This window comes from Rhinolophus sinicus, chromosome 3, assembly GCF_057876585.1.
Source record: "Rhinolophus sinicus isolate RSI-liver-muscle chromosome 3, RSI-T2T, whole genome shotgun sequence".
Lineage (NCBI taxonomy): Eukaryota > Metazoa > Chordata > Mammalia > Chiroptera > Rhinolophidae > Rhinolophus > Rhinolophus sinicus.
The window spans coordinates 131,359,810-131,384,598 of record NC_142503.1 but is presented as its reverse complement, the minus strand read 5'-3'; the positions used below and the strand labels follow the sequence as shown (position 1 = coordinate 131,384,598).

General features: G+C 40.0%; 2 protein-coding genes across 2 annotated transcripts in view; one reads left to right on the top strand and one right to left on the bottom strand.

Moving 5' to 3' along the window:
* Positions 1-24,789, top strand: part of CHRM5 (cholinergic receptor muscarinic 5) — a 74,707-nt gene that overhangs the window by 27,301 nt on the left and 22,617 nt on the right. The window lies entirely within an intron of this gene.
* Positions 1-24,789, bottom strand: part of AVEN (apoptosis and caspase activation inhibitor) — a 144,771-nt gene that overhangs the window by 117,231 nt on the left and 2,751 nt on the right. The window contains exon 2 of the mRNA XM_088796940.1: positions 24,265-24,755. Coding sequence (XP_088653066.1) covers positions 24,265-24,755 — 491 coding nt within the window. The remainder of the gene's footprint in view (positions 1-24,264; positions 24,756-24,789) is intronic.

Sequence of the window (24,789 nt, the reverse complement as noted above, 5' to 3'; positions counted from 1 at the left end):
TCAACAATTTTTGTGGTGAAGGAGGCACTAAACGGAACTACAATGAAGACAATTTGATTCTTGCTGTGGTTATGACCTAAGAAAAAAAGGGAATGGTTTGCTCTGTTGAGCTATTGAATATGGAGACACAAAAACTAGAGATGCAACTAAGAGGCATTCCAGTAAAATCTTTCCTTTGTTAACTAACTTAATTTGAGGGTGTGTTTTTTTTTTAATTGTATTAGTTTCAGGTGCACAAGACAAAGCAATACTTAGACGTTTATCATTTCTATCCCTCATACTGTGTGAACCCCCCTCCTCCATCCACTATCCCTCTGACATTGCACAGAGCCATTACATTGCCACTGTCTCTATTCCTAATGCTGTACTCCGCTTCCTGTGACCATATACATGCATACACACACACACACACACACACACACACACACACACATAAAATTATAGTTGGCATTCATTATTGTTCAGCTTCAGGTGTACAGTGCAGAGATCAGGCATCTACATCATCCCTGAGGTGGTCTCCCAAATGGGACAAGTGTCCATTGGATACCCTACGAAATCTTTACATTATTGATTACGTTCCCCAAATTAATTTTCAAAACCCCGTGGCCATCTTGTGGTTATCGACTATTTTCTAAACCCCTCACCTTCCCTCTTATCCCCACCTCCCCCCGCCCATCTAGCACCCCAATTTGAGGGTTTTATATACACAAAAATGATCAGCCTCTACATGAAGGCCATATGTTGACTCTGAGCATTTCTGAGGAAGCTTAATGTACAAAACATACTTTCCCCGGCCCGAGTCACTGACAGTTTCCTCTTTTTCCTAAAGGGGCGCTGATAATTCAGGTGCCTCTGCCCCTGTTGCATCTTTCTGGAATTTCACCACACGGGTGTACTGCTGGACATGGCCAGATTTTCTTTTGATTCTGTCTCAGTTAAATGTTCACCTCTCTCTATCCATCAGCACAGGACTGGTTTCCTTGGTTACTGAGGTTTGACTGTCATCACCGTCCATTTTCCAGAGGGGGAAAAATATGAAAAAAAAAAAAAAAAATCACGGACTACTAAATAGCTGTTGTTTATCTGGCCAACTTTGAGATGCTCCCCAAATCCTCACGTCACCAGAGGCTGAGATATTAATTAACAAGTAAAGACTTATAGAACCAGAAGGAATCTGGATAGCCCCGGTCCAGTCCTCAGCCATCCAAGCAAAATCATGGAGAAATCACGTTAGGCGAGTCTCAGCTACCCCCGGGTCTGTGATTGTGTTCTCTTCCCAAATTGACCATATTAGTTGGTTCATTAGCACAAACGTCCCATTCCTTATTCATTATCATTGCTTGTTCTAAATTTCTTAAATTCCCCACAACCGTTTTTAGTGGTTATAATCAAAATGGGCTCGGTAGATATGACTCGGCTAGGGCCGCCACGACCACACCCCAGGTTTTGAAAATAGTCACCTTTATAGCTCCTTCTCAGGACACATTTCTTTCTTTAAATGGCACTTACCTTTCCTCCTGGCTATCCTACAATACATCCGAGGAGGACTGCTTTTGTTCCTTAACTACACAATTGCCAACATTCCTTCAACATGCATTTCTTGAGTAGTGACTAAGTGCCAAGTACCAGGTCAGGCATAGAGAATTCAAAAACAAATAAGAGGAGGTCCCTACCCTTCAAAACCCATAGTCCTGTGGGGAAATTAGAAAAGCAAACATACATTTAAAGCAGTGTGATCTGCGCTATAATAAAACATTCAAAAGGTGTTATGGGATCCTAGAAAAAGAGCCAATGATGGAGGAAAGAGGAATGGAGGGCATCTTCAGGACCAGTCTTGTGAGCCAGGGAGAAGTAGGAGGAAGGCATTTCAGGTTGAGGAAACAGGATAATTCAGCACTGGCCGTGGACACATGGCCTGAGATTAGTCTATGAAGGAAACTGCCACCATCTCCTGCTGGAAGGCGGTTCCCAGGCTCAAAGAGAATTAGCAAAGAACATGCTTCTAATCAAGAGGTAACAGCTCTTGAAAACAAAACCCAGGGAGGTCAACAACGGGAAATTTGAAAAAGGAAAAATATGTTCAAGGATTCTGGGAAGACAAAGCAGTAGCGGCAGTTTTTTAGGCTTTCCAAATCCCTCCACCCCCAAAAGAACCACGCAGAGGCTCAAGGATAGCAAAATCAAAACTCCATGGGAAACATCTACAAAAACCAAAGTGGCCAAAAAAAAAAAAAAAGCCGAAAAAACCCTGGGTGGCAAGGTATCTCCACCAAGCCCCAAATGCGAGCAGGTAGCAACAGTCCCTAAACCTGCGTGGTACCAGCAGCTTGAGAGGAAACACAGGAAGCATCAGGGCATCTGAGAGACCTGAGCGTCCCTAAAATAAACAACAGGTGCTCACTAGAAACTCTCCAGTTTGGCAGGCCCTTTGAGAACAGTCACTAAAAATGTTGGCTCTTAGGCACTCCCGTAGCTAGTGAGTACAAGTTCACAGAAAAGACTGAAGGGGTGAGTCTGGGCCCACGAACTCCCAAAAGTAACTGGGCAAAGCTCCTTAGCAGGACAAAACTCCACTCTAAAGAGAAACTGCTGGGGACAGAATCCAAATTGAGCAGAACAGGGACCCAAAAAAAAGAGAAAGAGAAAAGAAGGGACAGATTTGGGGGATGGTTGAGGGCAGGAGGCAGGGACGTACCAGAGTTGAGGTCCATATTTTTACACTTTGAAATAACAGTACAGGTGCTCCACAGCCATAAAACCTGAAAAGCTATCCTTAAGAGTGTCTCCCTTTTAAAAGTGGGGGAAAACTGATTTCACATGAAAATCAGGAACAACAAAAGATCATGGTCAAATCCCATACTGTGTTGTTATTATAAGGACAAAGATACTATAAGGATAGCAGCATTTTTGTAATAAATTCCACAAAGCACCCACAAATGTTTTATTAGGATACAATTTCACTATTTAGGTACGTAACTAGTAAGTCCCCCCTCAGGCTTCAGGGACAAAGGAAAAAAAAGAACAGCTGTCCAGTCTCCATCCTGCTCAGAGACATCACTACATGGGGTGGGGGGGTGGGGGGGTGAGTGAGGTGGAAAGAATCTGAGAACACAAAAAAAGGTAAACCAACCCAGGAAGCAGTTGTTCAATGAGCCAGCTCATAGGCCTCGTCACTCCATCCCTTTCCTTCTCCAAGTCCTTATCTCTTTCTCATAGGTGTTATTTTGTTTCAGAGAGTTTGATAAAAATGAGGCATGAAAAAGTAATTACCAGTTGTTAGCAGGATGAAGAATGTGGGCAGTACTACTCTCCTCTCCATTCCCAGCTGCTCAGAGGCTGTTACCTTTCCTTCAAACAATATACCCCTGATCTGACAGTGACCCCGATGGGGGCACAGAACGGGAGGGAATTTTTATGTCTTAGGTTGTTCGTCAGAATGAAGTTCACAGTACCGGCAGATCGGCACGGGAGATTTTTTTAAACTTATGTAGTAAACTCATTCTAACAAAGAGAGCCACTGTGACAGACTCTGATGGGCATTTATCTACCTCACAGCGTCACTTATCTCCTTCCTGTTACTTCATTCTTTGCATGTGGCAGTCTCTTTGCTCTCACAAGTGTCCCCCTTTCCTTCATACTACACTTTGGGCAAAGTATCTCAGCAATATCTCCTGAGCTGCAAAACATAACCTGAATCATTTATAAAATATTTCTAACAGGGATTTTTGATCCGGCCAACAAACCTGTGAACCCCACTGTTAGCTAAACCCAAGAGAACTCCCTCCTCTGATGAGCTGCTCCATTTTAAAACAGCATACCATGTTTCCCCGAAAATAAGACCTAGCCGGACAATCAGCTCTAATGCGTCTTTTGGAGTAAAAATTAATATAAGATCCGGTCTTATAGTAAAATAAAAAAACATGTTCAAGGATTCTTATAGTAAAATAAGACCAGGTATAATATAATACCGGATATAATACCGGGTCTTATATTAATTTTTGCTCCAAAAGACGCATTAGGGCTGATTGTCTGGCGAGGTCTTATTTTCAGGGAAACATGGTAGATATACTGACAAAGACAAAAGGTTTGTTTCTTCTTTACATTCCAAGTTCTAAGCCACTGCCTTCTAAATCATCTCTTGGGCTTACCAAAATAATATGATTTGCCACATGTCTTTTCACCTGCCCCCATCCATCCTGGATTCACCCACTTAGTCCACTTGTTAACAATTCATCAGAAAGCCTAGAACAGAGTGCTCAACTCTCCCTACGAAATGAGACAGCCAAGTAACCACCACTATGTGCCAAACAGCTTGGAGACCTCATCCTCATTCCAATACAGTTAAGCAGTTTCCTCAAAAAAGTTCCTTCTCATCAACTATTTTGAAACATGTATCACTTCAGATTTTTCAAGCAATGTCCCTGTTACTATGTAGCCATCAATTCTAATAAGATGCCAATGACCAAGGCAAGTGATTTCAGTAAGCCTTATTCAGAGCTTCCAAAAGGATTGAAAACTTTGTTACCTGCCCACTATTTATTCTAAAAACACTTAGAAGAATTGTAATGTCCTATACAGTTCTTATGTAGGCTGTTGTACTTTATCCAATGCAAACAGCAGGTTCAATAAGTTCTAGAGTTTCTTATTAAGTCCTCTACTCTTTGCCATGCCTCAAAATAAAGGTTTTACTGCTAGATAATGTCCTTTTCTACCTTTAGAATAGACCTCCTTACCAATACCTTTACAAATTTGGTCCACAATATTAATCCAAGGAGGCAAATTAGAAATTTGCTTGAAACAAAATCCTCTCTCTTTCTTAAAGCATCCTTGTAGACCATCTGGTTTAAGCCCCAGGGTTTCAGGGATGAAATCAGCTTCAGAAAAGGACTTGACCAAGGTCTTAGCAGAGGAAGAATAAAATCCAGGGCTTTTGCAAATAAATCTTGTTACTGAGCAAAATCTCAGTAAAATACATCATTGTCTCCAATGTTTTTAGCCTCTTGGTTTCTAAAGCCTTTGTGGAAGTTCTACCCAAAACTTCTGACTACCGGTAGAGAAAAATAATGAGACTGTCTAAAGCGCAGATGAAATGTAGCAAGCCAGAGACTAATGATTCAAGAATCATCTTCTAATGTGTGAAACCACCCTCCCTAAATCAATGACACTATCTTGCATCGTTCAAAACTCATTCTCATTCAATTATCTTATTTAATTTCAAGGAGCCCTGGAAGATAGGCATATCTTCCTTACACATAATCAATTATACATACACAGATGAAATACAATTGCAGTAGGTCATGTACCCACTCCAAGAACCAACCACACAAGAGAACAAATCTCTGACCAAAACTTATTCCCTGCAACCATTCATTACAATCATTGAAAATGGCAAGGTTCACTTTTGGGGAATAGCTCAATAATAAGAAGTCACTTACAGTTAGAATAAATATGACCAGCGACTGGGGGAAGAGGGACAAACATAATCAACGACAATAAAGAAAAAGACGCAATTCAACAAGGGAGTTAGTGAGCATTTGCAAAAATTGTCAGAAGTACCTCAGAGCAAACTAAAACAGAAGGTGATGTCAACTGGTGACAAACTGGTAAAGTGTGAAAAAGGAAACTCGACCAAACAGGTGTAATCTAAATCTTAACCTAGTCTTGTTAATTAAAGGATTAATGCCACCATCTGGTAGAACACACTTCTCGTACCACCTCACAAGTCAGTCAAACAGACTGCATTTCTCACTGTGCTTCCATTGGTGACTGGTGTAAACTACAGCTATGCCGCTAGAAATCCATGTGCCTTCAAAAAGCTCCACACATTACCTCATTCGGGTCCCTTGACTACATTACACTCTTACTCTCCTTGTAGCAAAAAGCTGTAAGTTTAACAAGGTCAAATTTCAGAAGATACAAGATAATACCTCCACAAAAACTTTTTCAGTTGTTCTGTGTTTAGACAAGGGCCATATTCAAGCCCTAGCCAGTTAAAGCTGTTTAATTTAAAAGCTGTTTGAAAAGAACAAATGGGCCATAATTCTGTTCCTTTTAAGCACTCATTTCATGTGGGACAGCCCCCATAAACACACGCTGACCAAATGATGAAGAGGGAATCACTAGACCAATCATGTGAAAAGTCTGTCTTTGTACATGTTATTTTATCTGACAATTAGGAAATAATTTGATGTATGTTTCCACCTTCTCTTGCTTTCTACCACTTAAAGCTCCTCTTTTGAATTTATCCTCCTCTTCAGTTCTTCCCTGATGAATACAATTGTAGAAAATGCATAACATTTCTTCTGTGGGCTGGCTGGATGTTTTTTACATCAAAATCTTTTCTCTTCAAGAGCACTCACACATGACAACATCGACATGAAGAGAAAAGGACGGGAGGCTCACAGCACTCTTGTCAGCGAGCTCCCTGCAAGCCCATAGAAATCAAACGACAACAACTGCAAAAACCACATTTAGGGATTTCAAGTGCAAATATTTTGCAGACGGAATAAGACAGCATTGTGTGCAATGAAGACAAGGGCATGCATTAAACCTGAAATCTACTTTTGCCACACAATGCATGACATTTGAAAGGTGCCCAGCTGGCAAGCTCTTCTTTTCTGGCTGAACTGCATTCTCTCATTCCTCAGCCAGCATCTGACATCATGGCTACATATTAGCAATAAAGTCTTCCTTCCAAGCCGTACTACTTTAACCAAAATTGAGAAGAAAAAGAAAATGTACTTTTCAGAGGCAGAGAGATTCGAGAGACAAAACCCCCTCCACCACCACCTCCCACCACCCCACCCCCTGTGAAAGGACGGAATACTATACTCTGCATTTCCCTTCTGCAGCCGTTTTCAAGTGTGACCTTTAGGAAGCTCTTCCAACACTGGGGAGGAAAAAACTTTAATTAAAAGAAAGGGCAGCAAAGACGCCTGAGGAAGGAAGCAAGCTTTTTACCTTGCATTAGAGAAAGGTGGATTTTCTCAAAGCTCCCAACCCACAAGGACAAAATGCAAATCCCAGGATGAGGATTAGACAGAGCACACAAGCTAAGGGCCCTGAGGCTGGGCCCCAGCCTGGGGGCCTGAATGACTGACTGTATGTTACTAAAATTCCCTTGGAGCTGGCAATACTAACATAATGTGCGCCTTGTCTTTTCTACAAGTGCGAGGCTCTGTGTGCTTCATAGAAATTTAAAGCAACACTTAATTCCACCTTCTCTAGATCCCCACCAACAGTGTCCAAATACTCTTGTGGAAGAAGCACAAATTAAACCCTAGTATTGCTTCCTTCCAACAGGAGGCCTGTGAATTTAAAATTGTAATCGAGGATTAAACTTGAAAAAGCTAAAGCCTGTTAGGACATGAACTCTAGCTTTGGCAGAAGGGAAATGCTGCATCTTCCTGTAACGTGCTTAGCACAGAAAGGTTCATCTGCCCTGAAACAGTGTCCTCCCCCCCCCCACCCCAGGGATTTCTAGGGAGGCAACACTGACTAAATAGAAGTAACTTGAAATGTAAAGTCCTTGCCTGAGAGTAACACACTGTCATCAGAATTTTGACAAGAGAAGGTCTGGAGTGCGATACATCATTAAGGTAACTCTGGATGGGGTGTCTCAGACAGCCCTAGAGAATAAACGGGACAGGAAGAGGACCCTGGGAAACAGAGAGGGGCTATCCCAAAGAAAGTGTCACAATCACCAGCAAGATAAACCTTGCTTCCTCCTGCACCATCCCCAAGACCAGTCTTCAGGCTTTAGCCATGGCAATTCGGTGCATTCAAGGTGAAAAAGGGAAACTCCTCTTTGTCTTACGTCTAATGGTCCTGGAGCCACACAAACAACATAAGAGTGAGATTCTACAAGAACAGAGTCCTGATCCAGAGCAGGGATGTTCTTGGCTGAAGTCACAACGCTTTTAAAAAGAAATCACAGATTTACAAGTCTGCCGAATAGACAAGCTCTTTTTCTCTTTCACCTCTGAAGAGGAGTGATGTACCACTAAATACCCAAGTATTTCAAGTGAAAAGCAATAGTCCTCTCAGTCTGGAATACGTACTTTTGTAGAATCTGATAAAAATCATAACATATAGTAAAATACATATAGCAAAATACAAAGTTCTAAGAGTTTAGACAAATGGAGTCATGTAACCACTGTGCTTCCCTGAAAATAAGACCTAGCGGGACAATTACCTTTAATGCGTCTTTTGGAGCAAAAATTATTATATTATATTATATTATATTATATTATATTATATTATATTATATTATATTATATCGGGTCCTATATTATATAAGACCCGGTATTTATTTTACTATATTATATTATACCCGGTCTTATATTATATAAGACCCGGTCTTATAGTAAAATAATACCGGGTCTTATATTAATTTTTGCTCCAAAAGACACATTAGAGCTGATTGTCCGACTAAGTCTTATTTTTGGGGAAACACGCACCATCACAGTCAAGAAACAGAACAGTCCCATCACCTGAAAACTGTCCACTCCTCCAGACTTCTCTCACTTCACATTGTATTTTCATAGTAGACCTGTCCATGTCGCTGTAACTGTAGTTCATTCCTTCTTATTCCTAAGTTGCAGTTCATGGCATAGATGGACCTGAGTTTGTACATCCATTCACCAAAGAATCTTTGGGTTGTTCCTGGCTTTTAGCAATTATGAAAAAAGCCATTATAAGCATTCACACACATAAGTTTCCATTTCTTTTGGGTAAATACATTAACCTAAGAGTGGGATTCCTGAGACATGTAATATGTGTATGTTTAACTTGATAAGACACTGCCAAGATTTGGTATTGTCAGGTTTTGGGAGGTTTTTTTTAGCCATTCTAATATACGTACAGTGATTTCTCAGTGTGATTTTAATTTGGATTTCCCTAATAACAAATGATGTTCAACATCTTGTACTATTTGCCATCAACATATCTTCCTAGGTAAATAGTCTGTTTAACTGGTTGGGTTCAGACAGCAAGTTTGTTTCATCTTTTGTGGGCAATGGTTCCAGTATCACCTCAGTACTCAATAGGCTTTTGCTGCCTCAGGTCTGTATCCCCTGCTCACAGCTCAGACCGAGCCCGGGGCTCAGGCCAGTTCACACAATGAGAAGATCCCCTTCAGCTCTCTCCTCTCCAGGACTCTCCCAATCACCTGGCCCAAAGGTGGGGTTTCTCTTGGAGTTCCAGCTGCCCACATTGCCCCTCAAAAGAAAAAGCGGAGAAAGAGAAAGAAATAAAAAAAAGCATTCTCTCACAGTCTTTGGGTGGCAGGGGCCCCTGTTTCCAGTTCTGTTGGCCAGAATGACAGGATTTCTACAGATATTTTAGCTGCTGCCACAACCACCTGCCCAGGCTCTCTAAGGGGTCTGCCCTGACCCACCCCCCTGATTCCAAAAAGGGAGGGACACCCCTACACTTTCCAACTTGCATTTTCCTGGTTTTCTGGCCAGAAAGATGGAATTTTTCTAGGATTTTAGCTACTTCTGTACCACCACTGCAGTTCTGTGGCGAACCAGCCTCCAGGCCAGGGAGAAAACAAAAACAATGAGAAACTCACCCCACTGACCCCCCCATACAGATTGCTTCTTTGGGTTTTCACTCCCTTCTCAATTTGCCAGCTTTTCTTTGCTTTTCTGAGTCCCCAAGTAATCAATCTGTCCACAGTCTTCAGCTGCAATCAGCAGGAGAGTTAGGTCGTAGTGGGCTCCTTTCATCTTGGTCCTGTCTGCCCGGTAATTTCACCGTTACTTGCTGAAGCAGCGTCTCTCTTGACCACTTCACATTATAAAGCTTCTGCACACCTGAGCCAAGGCACCAGCCCATTTCCACTTCCACTTGATGGCAGTGCCAGGGCCAGAGAAAACCTATCACTAATTCTTATGGAACCAAGACAGCCAGCGCACATTTCTGTCCTCCTCTTAGGTGTCACCATTTATTTCATACCCTTAAAAAATGTGACAGGAAAGAAAAACCAAACTTCCTGACTTCAGGAACACTGTCCTATTCTAGCCCCCACTCTGTGAGCCTCCGGCTCTTGCCTTCCCTCCCAATCACGCCACGCTAACGATGCCAGCGGGTGGTTAACTATTCATTGTAAACAGCTGCTCGTCAAGTTTGTTGACAGAGGCTAAGAAAACTAATCTACACATGTTCAGGCTGCTCAAGACATCAAAGAAAAAAAAGCGTGTTAGAAATTCTGACAGATGCTTCTTTCTTTAGCAGAGACAATGAAACTCATTCTGGCTGTTTCCATTGTTGGCAAAATAGAGGACTGTGATGCGGGGGACCCTGCTCGCTGCGCCATTTGTCGTGCAGGGTGGCCTGCGGGGTCTCTTCTGGGGTGTCAGGTGAGGTCTCTGGTTCCGCTCCCCACATAAGAACGCAGGACATGATGAGGCCACAAAGGAACACCCACAGAGCCATAGGTAGGGGAGTCATACCACTAGTCTCGCTGGCAGCTGGGTTGGAGACACAGGAAGCAGGAGCCACACTGTCTGCAACCTGCCGTCCTAACTGCAATCCACCCTGCCAGCCACCATCTTCTTGCTAGCCCCCATTTGCTGCTAGCGTAGCCACGGCAGTTATATTAGTGGCCAATGGCTCACTGGTTACAGCTGATGGCCAACTAGCCACAGCTGATGGCCATCCAATCCCAGTTGATGGCCATTTACTACCTGAGCCAGCACCTTTCAATGTGAGGCCGAGAGCCTGGAAACTGCACTCCTGGCTCTGTCCCCACAAGGACTGTATCCAGGGAGGAGCCCCGAGAGTGGATTTGGTTTCAGAGGTACAGCTAAACCTACCTTCCCTTTACTGCTTCTAGTGGTAATAGGAAAAGCATAAACCTGCTAACAGAAAATGAACATGAATGTTTCCAGAATCCTGGATGTAACACCAGTCTGAAAGAGAGTCCATTATTCAGTGACATAACAAATAGCTACTGAGCGCCGATGCTACACCAGGCACTGTGTAATGTGTGTGGAACACAGCAGTGAACAAGACAAACTCCCTTCCCTCGTGGAGCTGACGTTCCACTGGAGGAGTCCAACAGCAAACAAATGAATAAATATATACTGTTTGCATAAATACATAACACAGTGATTTTGGGTAGTGACAAACACTGTGGGTAAGGGTTTAGAGAATGATGAGGGCACTATTTTATATAGAATAGGCAGGGAAACCTCTTCAGAGATAACACTTAACCAGAAAGGATACAGGAGCAAGCCATGCAAGGATCTGGGGGTAGAAAGCAGAATGTTCCAGGCAGCACGTGCACAGGCCCTCGAGAGAGAACAACCGTGTCACATTCAAGCATCAGGAAGAAAGCAAGTATTATGGCTACACTGGATTGAACTTGGAGGAAATAGCAAAGTAATGAGGTCTAACAGGTGAGCAACCATCAGATCATAAAGGGCCTTATAGGGCACGGTGAGAAATTTGGATTTTTAGCCTACATAATGGGAAGGCAGACCTATGGAGACATGAAAATACAAGGTTTAATCTAACAATCTTTCTCACTCTCAATCCCAACCAACAAAATTACTTTCAAACTCAGAGCTAAACCTAATTAATGTTCAAACCCACTTCAAACTCAGTATTAACAGACCAAGAAGTCAAAACAAAGTCAAATCACAAATTTAAAGATGAATGAAACATAATTAATCCACCTCAAAAATAATACTATTTACAGTCCATAAATAATACTCTCAAATGCCAAAGTTATTTCTTTTCTACTAGAAGAGAAAATTGAAAGACCATACTTAGCTTTTTAACTTGTATTTTTATTACAAACATCTTCAAACATAGTACACTAAATCCCCGGGTACCCAAAGCCCAACTTCAATATTATTTTTATCTATCACTCCTGATTTCCTCAAATACACACACACACTTTTAAATGTATTTTTTCGGGAATTTTTTCTTAATCTCAAACATCTATCATTTCATTCATGATGTTTCATTATGTAGCTCTTAGGTTAAAAATTTATTTAAATATAAACACAAGGGCAGCTAGTTAGAGCACATTGCTCTTAACAACAAGGTTGCTGGTTTAATCCCCACATGGGCCAGTGTGAGCTCCACCCTCCACAACTAGATTAAAACAACTACTTGACTTGGAGCTGACGGGTCCTGGAAAAACACAAATAAATAAATAAAAGTTTAAAAACTTATCAGATACACACCTTATCATATCTCACACCTTATCATATCTCACAAAAGAATGAGATATCATATCTACCTACTGTTTCCCCAAAAATAAGTAAAATCTATTTTTAAAACTACATATGCAGAATACATGAATTGAGATCACCTGCCAACAAATGCCATCACCTTAGCCTATTGCTACGAGTTGTTTCAGATTGATACAACGAGACTGAAAATTAGCTTCTAAATCAACTAAGCAGTGGAGACTGTAAGTCTTTGATTTTTTCTGAACAAGTACTACCCACACTCTACCTACATCTTAAGTACATGGACAAGTTTATGAAATATTTGTTAGGCATATTTACCTCTAAATAAGTTCACAACAGCAGCAACATCAAATAATCACTATTATAGGGGAAATGGTGCTGGTGATAAGAATAAAGCAAACACTACACATGTTTTTAAGTCTGAACTGAACAAAAGTATGAATGCTATATCCCAGAGCCTAAAATAATCCAGAAGTCTGAAACAATGGCCCAGACGCAGGCGAAATATAGGTGTGACAAACTGTATTTAAGACACTTGTCGGGGGGTTGGTGACTATTTTAGAGGAAAAAAATGTTTACTATTGACCATAGACAAGATTTTTGTTTTTCACAAGAGGACATGGATTTACACGGTTGAGAAACACTCAGAGAGCATGATTCCACCAGAAAAGCTAGGCTGAAAGCTAAGGACTCCCGTACTTGTCAACACAAAGTTTTCTATACCTTATTACATATATCACTTTCTGCCTGTGATAGGCAGAATGATAGCCCCCCAAAATGTATGTGTCCTAATCCCCTGAGCCTGGGTATATGTTAGGTTACACAGCAAAGGGGAATTAAGGTTGCTAATAAACTGACCTTGAAGTGGGGAGATTACCCTGGATTATCCAGATGGGCCCAATGTAATTACAAGAATCCTTACAAGTGGAAAAGAGAGGCAAAAAAGAGAAAAAGGGAATGAGATGTTACCAGAGAAGTCAGAGAGATGCTATGTTGCTAGCTTTGAAAACAGAGGAAGGAGCCAAGAGTCAGGGAAAGTGGGCAGCCTCCAGGAGCTGGAAATGCAAGGAAACACATTCTCCCTGGAGCCTTCCAGGAGTCAAACCCTGCCAACAACTTGATTGTAGCCCAGTGAGACCCACCTGGAAACTCCAGAACTATAAAATATAAATTTGTACTGTTTTAAGCCACTAAGTTTGTGGCAATTTGTTAACAGGACAATAAAGCAACAGTAAAACACGAATACACTGCCTATAGAAAGCACTCTCCTGCTTCCAGAGTCCTTTTAAACCAGTATCAGGTGGCATTTTTACCACATGCTAATTAAAGGAAAACAAAAAAATGTTATTCCTTTGTGTGAAGTAAACAATCACAAAAAGAGAATTAAAAGGCCAGGAACTAAAAGAACTGATATATGTAAGCTACAGCAAAAAGCAGGATGGAGTATTCATTTCAACAGTCAGGTGACCTTAGCATTAAAATTCCTTTCAGTTTCTTATTCTACTTCATCTGAAGTCCTCACATTACACTACTGAAAAAAAAATATATATATATTTGTGGTAAGTTAGCCATCTATACTAGTCACCTTGAACTACTGGTAACAAAAGACCACAGACTGAGTGAGTGGCTTAAACAACATAAACTTATTTCTCACAATTTTGGAGGTTGGCAAGTCCGAGATCAAGGTACCAACAGATTCAGTTTCTGGGGAGACCCACTTCCTGGCTTGTAGACAGCGGCCTTCTCGCTCTGCCCTCAGGTGTCAAGGAGAGAGTGCTCTGGTCTTTCTTCCTCTTCTTATAAAGGCACCAGTTGCATTAGATTTGGCCCCACCCTTATGACTTCATTTAACCTTAATCATCTCTTTAAGGCCCTATCATCAAATACAGTCACCTGGGTGTTGGGGCTTCAACATATGAATTTGGGGGGGACACAAACATTCAGTCCATAACACCATCAGTAATCATGACTTAGGTCAGAAAACAAAAAAGGGAAGCTATTTTGCCAGAGAATATCAATTAAGGAAAACTATCAAGTCATATAAATTACCATAAACAAAAAGGAAACCGGGACTATAAAAAGCTTCCAAAAAGCATATTAATATTCAACTTATATATTCACTAATACATTAATATATGTGGAGTTACACAGAAAAAAATGGGCCAATTGTATGTGTTTATACAATGTATAGTCAGTTCCTGCACTAAAAAAGAAAGGTGCCTGTTTAATTCTGTTTAATTTGTTCTTTTAAAATAAATGTATTTAAAGATATACCAGCTTTGGAAGTGGGGAGGTAATGATGGCTATGGCACCAAAAAATCACTATATATATATATATATGTAAACTGCAACTGTAAACTCAGTGTCTACAGTTCAGAAAATTAAGAAGGTAGTGGAAATGAAAGTCAATATATCAGAGGAGGCTAATAACACAAAAGAAAAGTACAACTCCCAAAGTTTGTAATTTATTCCACAAAATTTATTCTGTAGATGCAAATTCTACCTTGACTCTAAGCCATTAATGCTCAGTAACAAATGAAACTATTGAAATTTCACAAATATGATAATACATACAAGATGTGGAATTTACAATACACGTCAGTTTCTAAACTGGGGACATCTGTAGCAGACAAGTATTAATTTGTTCTTATTCTTTCTCTCTTGTACAACATTTAAATGTGAAAGGCCTTTAAAAGACTACTCTGTTTTAGAATGCCATCATTAGTTTATAATCAATTAAATCATCCTCATAGATTTAAAAATTAACTGTTAGATTGAGGTGTGCTGAGTCAACATTTTCACCTAGAAATACCTATGTTAAGGATAAAATATTAGACGGCATATTAAACTCACACATTCGCTAATTATCCTTGCCTGAATTACCCTTGGCCATGACATACACACTGATATCAGTCAGAGATCATGCCCACACAGCCAAAAGAAAAGAAACCGCACTTATAAAAGATAATTTTCTACTGTAACTTATTTCTCTGCTTCTTACTCTTTTTTCCTCTATGGGCAAGATTGTACTACTCTAACAAAATAAGGGGAGGAGAAACACAAAAGAAAATGATGAGTGTACATCGTTTCTCAGATTTTCCAGTCCAGTTTGAAATATCAACAATCTAGGAAGCAGTCAAAATTGAGAAGTAAAGAATTATAATCACTATCAAGATTTTGTTGCTGCACTTGTTATTTTAACCTAGTCAGCTAAGGTTTGAACATACTCCGCTTTGCATGCATTCCATGGTTGTTTGCTGGATGACTAGTACAAAATGAACGTTACTCCCATTTGGAAAAACGTTAGACTGCTGACTCCATCTGCTGTTCACTGCTAAAATTGTGCTTTGGTGGCTGGTTTCATTTCAGCTGTGAGGAGACAGACACACATTCTGTGCAACAGATGAAGGCTGGGAGTGGCCTGAAACTGCCTTGTATTGTTGTTTTGGACATGGACAAGGGCCTAGTTCAACTTTCATTTGATGGATGACTCGACTGCCATTTATTTGATTAGGCCGAAAAGTACTTACACATCTGATGTTAATTCTACTACTCACTTCTTGTTTTTAAAATAAAATCCTTTAAGCAGAACTTTTGTAGAGGGAAATGAAGCATCCCCACTTCAGTCATGTTTCAGCAACCCGCACTTCCAGAATGCATCCTTACAGAGCACATCTGAATCCAACACTTAATTTTTTTTAACCTATCAGGATGATTTAATTGATTATAAACTATAATAGTGGCATTCTAAAACTGAGTAGTCGCTTAAAGCCTTTTCACATTTAAATGTTTTATAAGTGGTAGAGAAAATGAGGATGAATTAATACTTGCTTGTTATAAATGTCCCAAATTTAGAAAGCAACTGAGAAGGGAAGGCAAATGGGAAGCACATGTTTCCAGTCTTTTTAATGTCACATATCACAGTGGCCCACTTAGAACTCCTTAAGTTTAAAGAACTAGGATTTGGGAAATGGGAGTACGGCTTTTGCCGCCTGGGGAGTACAGTATGGTGACGCCACACACCCTTTAGGACACTGGGCAGGAGGCTCAATTCCTAAGTCATTCAGTAGAAACCTTAAATCCCCATCTCCATGTTTATTACTCCACCTGCTGCCATCTCAAAGAGTAATGAGATACGCATTAAATGAACCAGAAAAGCTGAAGTCAACAGATTTAAAGGATGAACGATAACTCAGTGTAGCCTAACCATTTGCTATATTAGAAAGATACATATGCTTGATAGGAAAGCACAAAAAATACGTAACTGTTCTAGGAGGGAAAAAAAACTACTCAAAATTAGTTGTTTTGATCATTCATAAACAAAAAATCAAATTTCATCCTAGAAGTCAGAAACCTCAAGTTCAAGTATCAATCCCACCACCAACTGCTTAGCTGTATCCTTAAAAAGGCCTCACTCCACCCAATTGCTATTTTTTCATCTGTAGAACTACATTTAATACTGCTTGCATCTTTCACAGGGAGCTTCTAATAATCTTTTAAAAGTGAGCATTTCTTTTAGGGCTTACTCTAAAGAAACAGTTTGAGTTCATTTAACTTTTATTATTTCCTTAGTCATAGCAATGTTTCATGATAATAAAGTAACAATTCTAATACTACAGAAAGATATTAAAAAAGAAGGAAAAGTTCTCTCATCCTCCTTGTCTCCTAGTCTTACTCCCCAAAGGTAACCGTATGATCCCCAGACAGCCTTCCAGAAGTATTCCCTGCATACAGATGAATATCTTCTTCTCACACAAATGGAATGATACTGTACCAACTTTTCTGAAGTAACTGTTTCCCTCAGTATTGGACATTTTCCATATCTCCCCCATTCTTTAACAACTGCATGGTATCCCTCTGCACAGACACACCATTATTTATTTAACCAGTCCTTCTCAACAGAGATTTTAGGAAGCTGTTTCCAGATTTTGCTTATTTTAAACAACACAGCAATGAACAATCGTCTACTTATATTTGCTGACTTGTTCATATATTATCTATAAATTGCTAAGTACAGATTTGCTGGGCCACCAGCTAAATTTTGATGTCAAATTGCCTCATTTATGAATTGTATTAACTCCACCAAGAGAAGAGTACCTGAGTACAGCCAGTACTGAATATGATCAACACTTCTTTAAAAACATCACTTTGAAGACTTTCTGTATACCATGTTTCCCCAAAAATAAGACCTAGCCAGACAATCAGCTCTAATGCATCTTTTGGAGCAAAAGTTAATATAAGACCCAGTCTTATATAAGACCCAGTATTATATTATATTATATTATATTATATTATATTATATTATATTATATTACATTATACTATATTATATTGTATTAGATCCAGTCTTATATTATAAAATAAGATCGGGTCTTATATTAATTTTTGCTCCAAAAGATGCATTAGAGCTGATTGTCCAGTTAGGTCTTATTTTTGGGAAAACACAGTAGTTTCAGCAGGAAATTTATCACCAAGGAAATTAACACAGGTTTTTAAATATTTGTAAGCAACCTAGTTTACATTTCCACCATTTCTTTGAAGTAAATAAAGAACCTACAATTTCCATTTATCAAAAGAAACAAAATTAATAAAATAATAATTTTTAAATAAAGGCACAAGATATTACAGAAAAGACACTACCGGCTGCCACAACCTGAATAAGGTCAGCCATCATCAAGGGCCTTTATATCATTACCATTATTACCCTAGAATTTTACCATTATGCTAAAAATGTCAATGTCGCTAATTACTAGATACTTGTCTATGTTCCCCATGTTTTAAAGGTGTTCCTATGACGCTAATATCTTTTTCCTAGAGTGATGTGTAACAAAAAATTATGCATGAGGAAAAAAAAATGAGGCACAAGAAATGCTGTGTACTGAGTTGGTCCCGACCTAATTTTACAGCATAAAGGAGGACTACTAAAATGCTGGTATACTTTAATTTTTCCCTGCTAGATTAGAAAAAATATTCTCCAATCCCATTATTCTAATACAGAATAAACACAGCACAATTTTTAAATAAATTCTTATTTAAATTTTTAAAAAATCTACTCTGCCAATTTATCACTAATAGCTTAAGAAATAGTTTAAAAAACAAAAATAAACACTAAAATTACTTATGGAATCTAACATTTCATATATCATAATAAAAAAAAACACAGAATTATACAATCAGCTCAAAAAAAAAACAAAAAACTTTCTATTTAATAAGTGACCCAAAGAATGGCAAAGGTGAAAAGTGGCAAGAGATCCAAAGTATAGACAAAATAAGAATCAAGCTTGAATAATATATAAAACAAATAAGTTTAAAACAGATAAAAAGTGAACAAAATAGTGAAAAGGCGTTTATTATAGATACTAGACCTCAGGATAGTATAATTCATGTTTCAGTCTCACAGTTTAAAAAATCTCGTTTGCATTCAATTGGAAAGTTTAATAGACTTTAGAACTAGGAGAATATAAAATCCAGTGTGAATAAAGCTCTTGTATAAATCTGGCCATTGGGGGAGCAGTAACTTTTTAATTACTGAGCTTTCAACCACCAACAGAAGGGTACTCGAACTAGTAGAACAAAGGCAAATGAAACAGAAAGGGTCCTCCTGACATGAACTCCCAGCATGACACTGCCTAAAAACACACTCTCTCTGGCTTGCTCCATTGACCTTCTAAATACCTTCTACATGCTATAACTCATTCAACAAACATTTACTGAACTCGCTTCAAAAACCACAGTGCTGTACCATATACAGGCCTTCAAGTTGCTGACAATTAAGGAAGGAGATACCCAAGAAGTAAATAACTATAATAAAATGAGGAATGAAAATAAGTGCTATATTTATAAAGTACAACATCACTAAGTGAGGAAAACCAGAAGCTTCACTCAGAAAAGTGGCATGTGAACTCAGCGTGCGAAGATGAGTAAGATTTTGAAAAATAGAAAGTGTAAAAATTGTAACAGTAGAGTGTGGGTTGCAAACTATAGAATTCTGGCTAACTTGGGCAGAAAAGGAATTTACTAAAAGAATTTCAGGTAGCTCATAAAACTGATAAGAAGTCTTTTTTCCCCAGGTGAGGGGAAAAAACAAGTAGGAAACAGGCATCTGAGAACTGAACCACAGTAACATAACAGAAGTAAACTAGTTAGGATGCCATAGTAATTGCCATAGCGAACCTCTAATTCTCCTACATCTATTTGTCATTGTCTCAAGATTCAAAGCCTAATAAATGATGTCCCTGGGTCGAAGGGCAAAATCTCGATAAGGTTAGATAATAGTATCACTAATTTTCTAATTTTGATATTGTGCTATGGTTATGTAAGAGATTTCCTTGCATTTAGGAAACGCATACTGAAGTGTTTAGGGATGACAGGACATCATGTCTACTATTTCCTCGTAAAGATTTTTCTAATCTTTATTTCTTTATTTAAAAAGGAATATCTCGTGTATATGTGAGAGAGAAACGGAAGAAAGGACAGGCGCCTAGACTGTCCAAACTAACATGATCATCTGGGGTTTGCAGACAAGCTTCTAACTGGTCTGTTAGACTCCAAAACACACATTATTGTTCACCATGTGGTATCCCCCTGAAAAAAACAGAGGTTGGGGGAAAAAAATGAGAGAAAAAATGAAGAGAGACAGGCAAAAAGCAGACTACTTAGTAGGTTTTGAGAAGTTATACGCCAGTTACTAATTTGTCTGTAAACTTATATTACCTACTACCTTGAAATAATAATTACAGTTTGTCCATAATTCTTCCACTCAGGCTTTCAAGGATGCCACCCACCAGAGTGGACACTCATCCCCACACTTCAGCCGCACTTTTCCCCTCCCCTGCCCACCAGGAACCCAAGTGGAAAACTCAGATGAGGTGCAAACCTGAGCCCTCCTCCCTGACAATTCTGTCTAAAAACCAACTAGTTTCAGTCCACTTCCATACTGTAAAAATGAAAAACAAATCAACTGTCTGCTTAATTTCTCTTTCCAGTGTATGTAAAGTATATGCGCTCTTCAAATAACATCTTCTGGTCACCTATTAATACCGTGATTCTCGTGGCTGTTAAGAAGAAAGAAATACTTTTTAAAATTTAACAGGAATTGTTCTACAAAATCATACTGACAAAAAAAGAAGCAGCAAACCAAAACACAATCTGGCCGTGAGGTGAAGAACAGTAAGGGAAATTGAAAAGCAAGCATTGTCTTTAGAAATATACTCATTTTTTATCAAGCTTTGCTTCTAGAAAACTCATAACTTCTTTGGAAGGACCTGAAGTTTGTGCATCTGGAACAGGGGTTAAGCCTTCTTCAGTAATATAAGACTAGGCTTTAATAAGCCCAACTATTAAATGAAGATATTTTATTTTATTATCAGCCTTATAGTAAAAGGAAAACGTGAGGGTGAAATATTGTAGTCCTCAATAGCATGAATCCAATTCCTGGGATATGAACTTGAGATTCACAATAGAATGAAGGATTCCACACCCTCTATTCAAATGAAATTCACACTGCAGTATTTTGAGAATGTACTTTGAGAATGAATACTGGCTAAATAATATAAATTTTCCCAAAATGCAGCTAATGGTCCTTTTATACCAGAGATTATAGAAATCTAAATATGGTAACTAATTATTTCACAGAATACACATCCATTAACAAAATCTCAGCTAAATAAAGAAATGGGGGGAATCACGACACCGATAATCCAAGAATATACTGGGGGTGCCAAAAAAATATGTAAGTGGACACTTTGGTCAACGTTGCTCAAGCAGTAGTTCGCCGTCATCAGAAGTGTCTGGACACTGATGGTAACCACTCTGAGCACCTCTTGTAACTGCAGAAGTCAAACGTGACTTGTATGTATTCATCTTTTGTTATTGGTATATATTGAGTATTACAATTTTAATACAGTTTTCCTTTCTTAAAATGTGTATACATTTTTTTGGCACCCTCTGTATATGAATTTTTGGTAACAGTCCTGGCATTCCAATTATACTTTGCTTAGGTTAATTAATATTAAAATGTGTTTACTATCCCTTAAAATAAGTTTGACTTGGTACTAAAGAAACAGGGATCCGATGAATTTGTATCAGTCCTTAATAGCAAAAGGACACAAAGGTAGGACTAAGTGTACTACAGGGACTTCATTCTATCAATCGTCTACGTATTTTAATTTCCCCCCAAAAAAACAAAAACAAACCCTCTGGGTGAATGAATACATGCAATAAACAATCTTACTTTAAAAAAAAAAAAAGTAAGTAATATGTAATGTGATCTCAGTCAACAGTCTGCAAAATGGAGTACACATACAACCGGGGGCTCATGAAGATTTTCCAAGAGCTATATGAGCAAGGATGCTTTTAAGGGAATCAAGTTTCAGATAATCAGTGTCCATATTCTTTCCTAAAAGCAGTGTATCTTAGACAGCAGTTAAGGACAGGGCAACTCCTTCTCAGCCATTTTCACTCTGTGGTGCATTCCCTGAGCCCCCAAGCAAAATGGTAATTTTAAATACAGTTACAGATGTTGAGGAAGTACAACTATAAGGACCAAGTAAAAAGTCCTTTTGCAAATCAGGTAATTTCCAATTCCTTGCTTCCAAAAAAATGATGGAGGGCCTAATCCAGTTGTCAGCTGACAGATCATTAAAATTTTTTTATAATGATTTTGGCATATATTTAGAAAGGTATTCAATCAATCTTGACCCATTTACTCTTTAGACACCAATAATGTTATTCTTAGCAAGCCTAAATACGAACAGTACTTCTGGATCTGAAAAGTGAAAGGGGACCTAGAGGTCACCATCTCAAACCAAAATGAATGAATAATCTTTCCAACATCTCTTCATCCAGCTTTGCCTGAAAATACAACGGTGGTGGTAACAGTGGTAGAAGCAGTGGTGGCTGCAGCCATTATTTATGTCCCAGGCACTGTGCCACACATTCACCTGCACTGACATACTGAATCAAACTGTGAAGTGAGAAAATCCTAAAAGAAAATATAAGATGGATTTATTAAGACCATTCCAAAAACAGGACAAAATCCTAAAATTTTAATAGAATGGGTTACAATATTAGCATAAATCAAAAAAAATGTTATTCATTCTCTAAACGATAGACCATGATGTTACTCAATTTATAATAGTTCAACAGCAATGAGTAAGACAGAAAAGAACCTTCATTCACTCACTTCAAGTTAGAGACACTTGTTATTAAAGACCTGTGTGCCAGACACTTTAGTAAGTACCAAAGTTACCATTACTACAATTACTATTAAAACATGATGACTGCAGCCCAGGTGTGTCTACTTTGTTCTCAATAAAGCAGTGATTGCTTCACACAAGTGTAACAGATAAAACATAGTGGATTCAAGGGCAGCTTGGTGTAAATCCCAGCTCTGCCACTAGCTGATAGCTAAAGGCAAGTCAGTTAAACTGTAAAAATGAAGATGTTTCATATATATATATATATATATATATATATATATATATATATACATATCAAATAATATATAAAGTTATTAAGTTGCTTAAACAACTTAGCTTGCTTTAAATAAGGCTGTAATAAAGTTATATATAAAGTTATATATACAGAGGGTGCTGAAAAAAAGGTATACACTTTAAGAGAGGAAATAATTGTATTAAAATTATAACAATACCAGGGGTGCCAAAAAAATGAGGTGCCAAAAAAAAAATGTATACACATGACTTGTATTCATCTTTTGTTATCAGCATATATTCAGTATTACAATTTTAATAGTTTTTTCCTTTCTTAAAAATGTGTATACATTTTTTTGGCACCCCCGGAATATAAAAATGTTGTTACGAAGACAAAATGTGATATATAACATACACTAGATTGATCTGCATCTCATTTCCTGATAAGCTGACCATAATGCGAATTTCATATCTCACTCAAATTTTACTTATTACTTCCTTAATCCTAACAAGGTTAAATATGTTACACTTAAAATCTTAAGGTTTATGATTTTTTTCCAACTCTATATTTCAGTATACAACTATCTTTAGGGATGTCTTACCTACTGTGCCCTGAAGGTATTGTAAATACTTCAGTAATAGGAAATTTTGCCTCAATCGAAAAAAAAAAAAGAATTGTTTAATCTATGCACATGAGAATTCAAAACATAAAGACAGTTGTGTACTACAAATGTTAAAGTAACAGCAGAACAGCTCCTAAAAAGGCAGTAATCTAACTCCTTTAGCTGAGACATCAGTGGAGTTAAGTTTGCCCATATCATTCATTCCCTGTTCCCATCTCTAAATTTCCTTATGAATGTGTGAGGAAGACGCATCAATCATATTGCTATTGAAATTAAAACCTGACTACTGAAACATTGACAGATTGAAAATTCAGAAAGATGATGGCCAGTGACCCCTGATTTCTACACATACATATAACAAAAGAGAACTACTACACTATTTTTTTTTAACTGAGAAAACTATGTATCTGATCCCGCCCCCAAATACTAGAGTCCAGTCCGACCGTGGCATTCTTTCATTCAATAAACATTTACTACGCGCCCAGTGTGGTGTGTCAGGCATTGCACAGGCAGACAGGCAGTGAACACAACAGACCAACACACACACACACACACACACACAATCCCTTCTCTCCTAATCACAGGAATGTCTCCCGGTATTGTATGGCTGCCCATGACCAAGCCCTGGCCGCACCCACACCCCACAAGGGTCAATCCCACTGACACCCCACCCGGACCCAACGTGCCCACGAGGCTTGCTGCCTTGACACACAGCCTCGATCCCTGGGTTCTTAACCATTACGGGCCCAGGACCCCTCGCGCAGGCTGGGGAAGCCCTCGGACCTGACAGCCCCGCGCCAGCCCTTCGGGGAGGAGACAAGCGGCGCACACGGGGACGCGCCACGTGCACGCCCGGCGCGCGCCCTCGCCGCCCTCCGCTCCTCCCGCGCAGGCGCCGCCGCCGCCGCCCCCGCCCCGCGCGCCTCTTGCGACTCTTGTCTCTCGGCTGGAACCCCACCAGCCCGCTTCCTCGGGGCCATGGCCCCAACCATCGCCTCTTACCGGCGCTCTGGCCTTGGCGCCCGGGCCTCCTGTTTCCCGGCGGCCACCTCGTGGGGCGCCTCCTCGGCCTCCGCGGCCGCCGCGGAAACCCCGACCGCGGCCCCGGCGGCTGCCTTCGTCCCCGCCGCCGCCTCTCGCCACCGCCACTGTGGCTCCCGTCCGCTCGCCGCCGCGATCCCCGCCAGGCCGGTTGCGGCCCGGCCGGTGTCCGTGGCCTCCCCGAGCTCCTCGCTGCGCCTGCATTGGGCCGCTGCCGGCGGTGCTGAGCGAGCAGGCGCCGGGCCGCCTTGGCGACGCCCTTGCCCCACCGGAAACGGGTCTCACGGAGGATCCGCGAGCGACGGGCCCTCGGTGACAGCGAGCGCGGGCTGCGGGGCCGAGGAATGTAGGCGCCCGCGGCGGGGGCGGGGCGGCCCCGGGTTCTGGCTGGTGGGGCGGGAACCTGGCCTCAGGGGAGGCTTGGGGTTCAGATAAAGGCTGACTAGGGGAAGCTGGCAGAGGGGGGCAGGGGTGGGTCTGGGGGAG